The sequence below is a fragment of the Diaphorina citri genome, unplaced genomic scaffold (assembly GCF_000475195.1).
Source record: "Diaphorina citri unplaced genomic scaffold, Diaci psyllid genome assembly version 1.1 scaffold6965, whole genome shotgun sequence".
In the NCBI taxonomy this organism is placed as follows: domain Eukaryota; kingdom Metazoa; phylum Arthropoda; class Insecta; order Hemiptera; family Psyllidae; genus Diaphorina; species Diaphorina citri.
Genome location: NW_007384341.1, coordinates 1,953 through 3,985, shown reverse-complemented (window position 1 = coordinate 3,985; position 2,033 = coordinate 1,953). Strand labels below are relative to the sequence as shown.

The 2,033-nt window shown below is 42.1% G+C and overlaps 1 protein-coding gene across 1 annotated transcript; it reads right to left on the bottom strand.

Moving 5' to 3' along the window:
- Window positions 1-133: 133 nt before the first annotated feature.
- Window positions 134-1,830, bottom strand: LOC103522120 (GATOR complex protein MIOS-like). The gene is made up of 3 exons (XM_026832461.1): window positions 1,645-1,830; window positions 1,061-1,259; window positions 134-345 (listed from the first exon to the last, which is right to left on the bottom strand). The coding sequence occupies exons 1-3, from the start codon at window positions 1,799-1,801 to the stop codon at window positions 213-215; spliced, it is 489 nt and encodes a 162-aa protein (XP_026688262.1). The 5' UTR covers window positions 1,802-1,830; the 3' UTR covers window positions 134-212.
- Window positions 1,831-2,033: the final 203 nt, after the last annotated feature.

Here is a 2,033-nt window from a genome sequence, read left to right as displayed (position 1 = left end):
GAGACATACTAAGGGATGGGCACGAGTTTAAAGTATGTTTGTAGCAGTTGCTTCATTGCTAATAAAATTTAACAGAACAGATTTTTTTTTTACAATCGCGAGTGGTATACGTAGAGTCCATCCATACTCTGCTGAACATCATGGAGGTGAATAGCGGAACTATCCCTCTGTAGAGACCCCAGGAGATTATGTCTGAAATAGTATAGAATGATTCAGTTAGATTGGATGTGGATGTGTCTAACACTTCTCTCCAATACAGTAGCCTCTCCCTCATCCATACTCTGCTGAACATCATGGAGGTGAATAGCGGAACTATCCCTCTGTAGAGACCCCAGGAGATTATGTCTGAAATAGTATAGGGAAGATAACTATTAGACTTATTAGAGCATAGTTAAATAGAAGAAAATTCAGCGTTCTCGAGTCCAAGATTATTTTTCGGCCCTGGGGTAAAGTGGACACTGGGGGAACTAGAAACTGGGGAACTGTGTAAAAATTGCTAGGCTGTGTAGGTATACCGAGCAAAATTGTGCGATTTATCGTAAGAAAAATACGATACGGCCAGCCTAGTTAGCTTGGTTGGTAGCGCGTCTGTCTTGCAAGCGCGAGGCGGGTTCGATTCCCGCCAGGAGCGGATTTCAGTCTCAACGGATAATGTTCGTTCTCGGAACGGCTGGCTTTCTCCCATCCTGTCTTCCTTCTCTCTTCGATTTCGGGACGATAAGATCTTAGCAGTTACAGTTCCCTCTGTCAAACCTCTTGGGGAAATAATCTTACCTATTGATCCAGTCTTGCAGAATAACGGTGGCGCTATTATTAGAGCCAAAAGAAAGTTTATGGAGTTGATAAAATTACTATTAAGGGATGCTCTGAGTAATGCTATGATGTCCACAAAATTCTAAAGAGTACATTGAAGTTATGAAACAACCATCATCCCGCTTGTCACCGTCAAGTATTCGGAAGTTTAGCAGAGGAAAAAAATAAAATGAAAATAACGCACGGACTAATTCGATCTCTGCATAATCAAGGATTCGAACTCAGAACCTCCGCGTTACAAACTCACCTGGTGGGGCACCAATGTATCTTGATAATATGTTTCTTCTGAGCCAGCGCCAGGACAGGCTTGTCAAAACTCCTCATGTCCCAAATAGCAATCGTATTGTCTACAAATGAGGCTACATGGTGATCATTGAATGGAGCCACAGCTACACCGAATACAGCCTTCGTGTTAACCGACTGGACACCTTTGGGAGTTTCCGAAACTGAGAAAAAAAGTGATAAATTAAAAATATTAAAATACATATTCTCCTTCTTCTTCTCCGTTTTTTCCCTTGTTAGGCGGTATCGGCGTTTTCCGCCAGCCTCTCAATCAGCCCTGGGCCCCTGGGATGATTGCTTTGGGCTGACTTTTGGTTTTGGCTACAAAAAAATTTACGAGTAGAGCCCTTCACACTCAACCTTTGATATTTCTTTAGCAAGGGAAAATTCAGGCTGGTATCCTCCTTATCTGGTGAGAGACATACTAAGGGATGGGCACGAGTTTAAAGTATGTTTGTAGCAGTTGCTTCATTGCTAATAAAATTTAACAGAACGGATTTTTTTACAATCGCGAGTGGTATACGTAGAGTTGTATACCCAAGTACTTACCTCTCAGATCCAACAGTTTCAAGTATTTATTACTGGATCCCACGAGAATAGTACGGGAGGAATAGCGTACCCAGGCAAGAGAATGGATTGCTTCGGACAAACAAAGTTCTAGAATGGGACGCGCAGAGATCTCGGCGTTTGGTGCCGCGGATTTCATGTTCTGAGATATCTGAGAATAGTACGACCTGTGGAATAGAATAGGATTGTTTAGGTAATGCCTCGTTTTTAGTCCGTCCTTCCTTTATTATTAGAATAGTAATAAAAAAGGTATAAGGGATGTTACCCAAGTACTTACCTCTCAGATCCAACAGTTTCAAGTATTTATTACTGGATCCCACGAGAATAGTACGGGAGGAATAGCGTACCCAAGCGAGAGAATGGATTGCTTC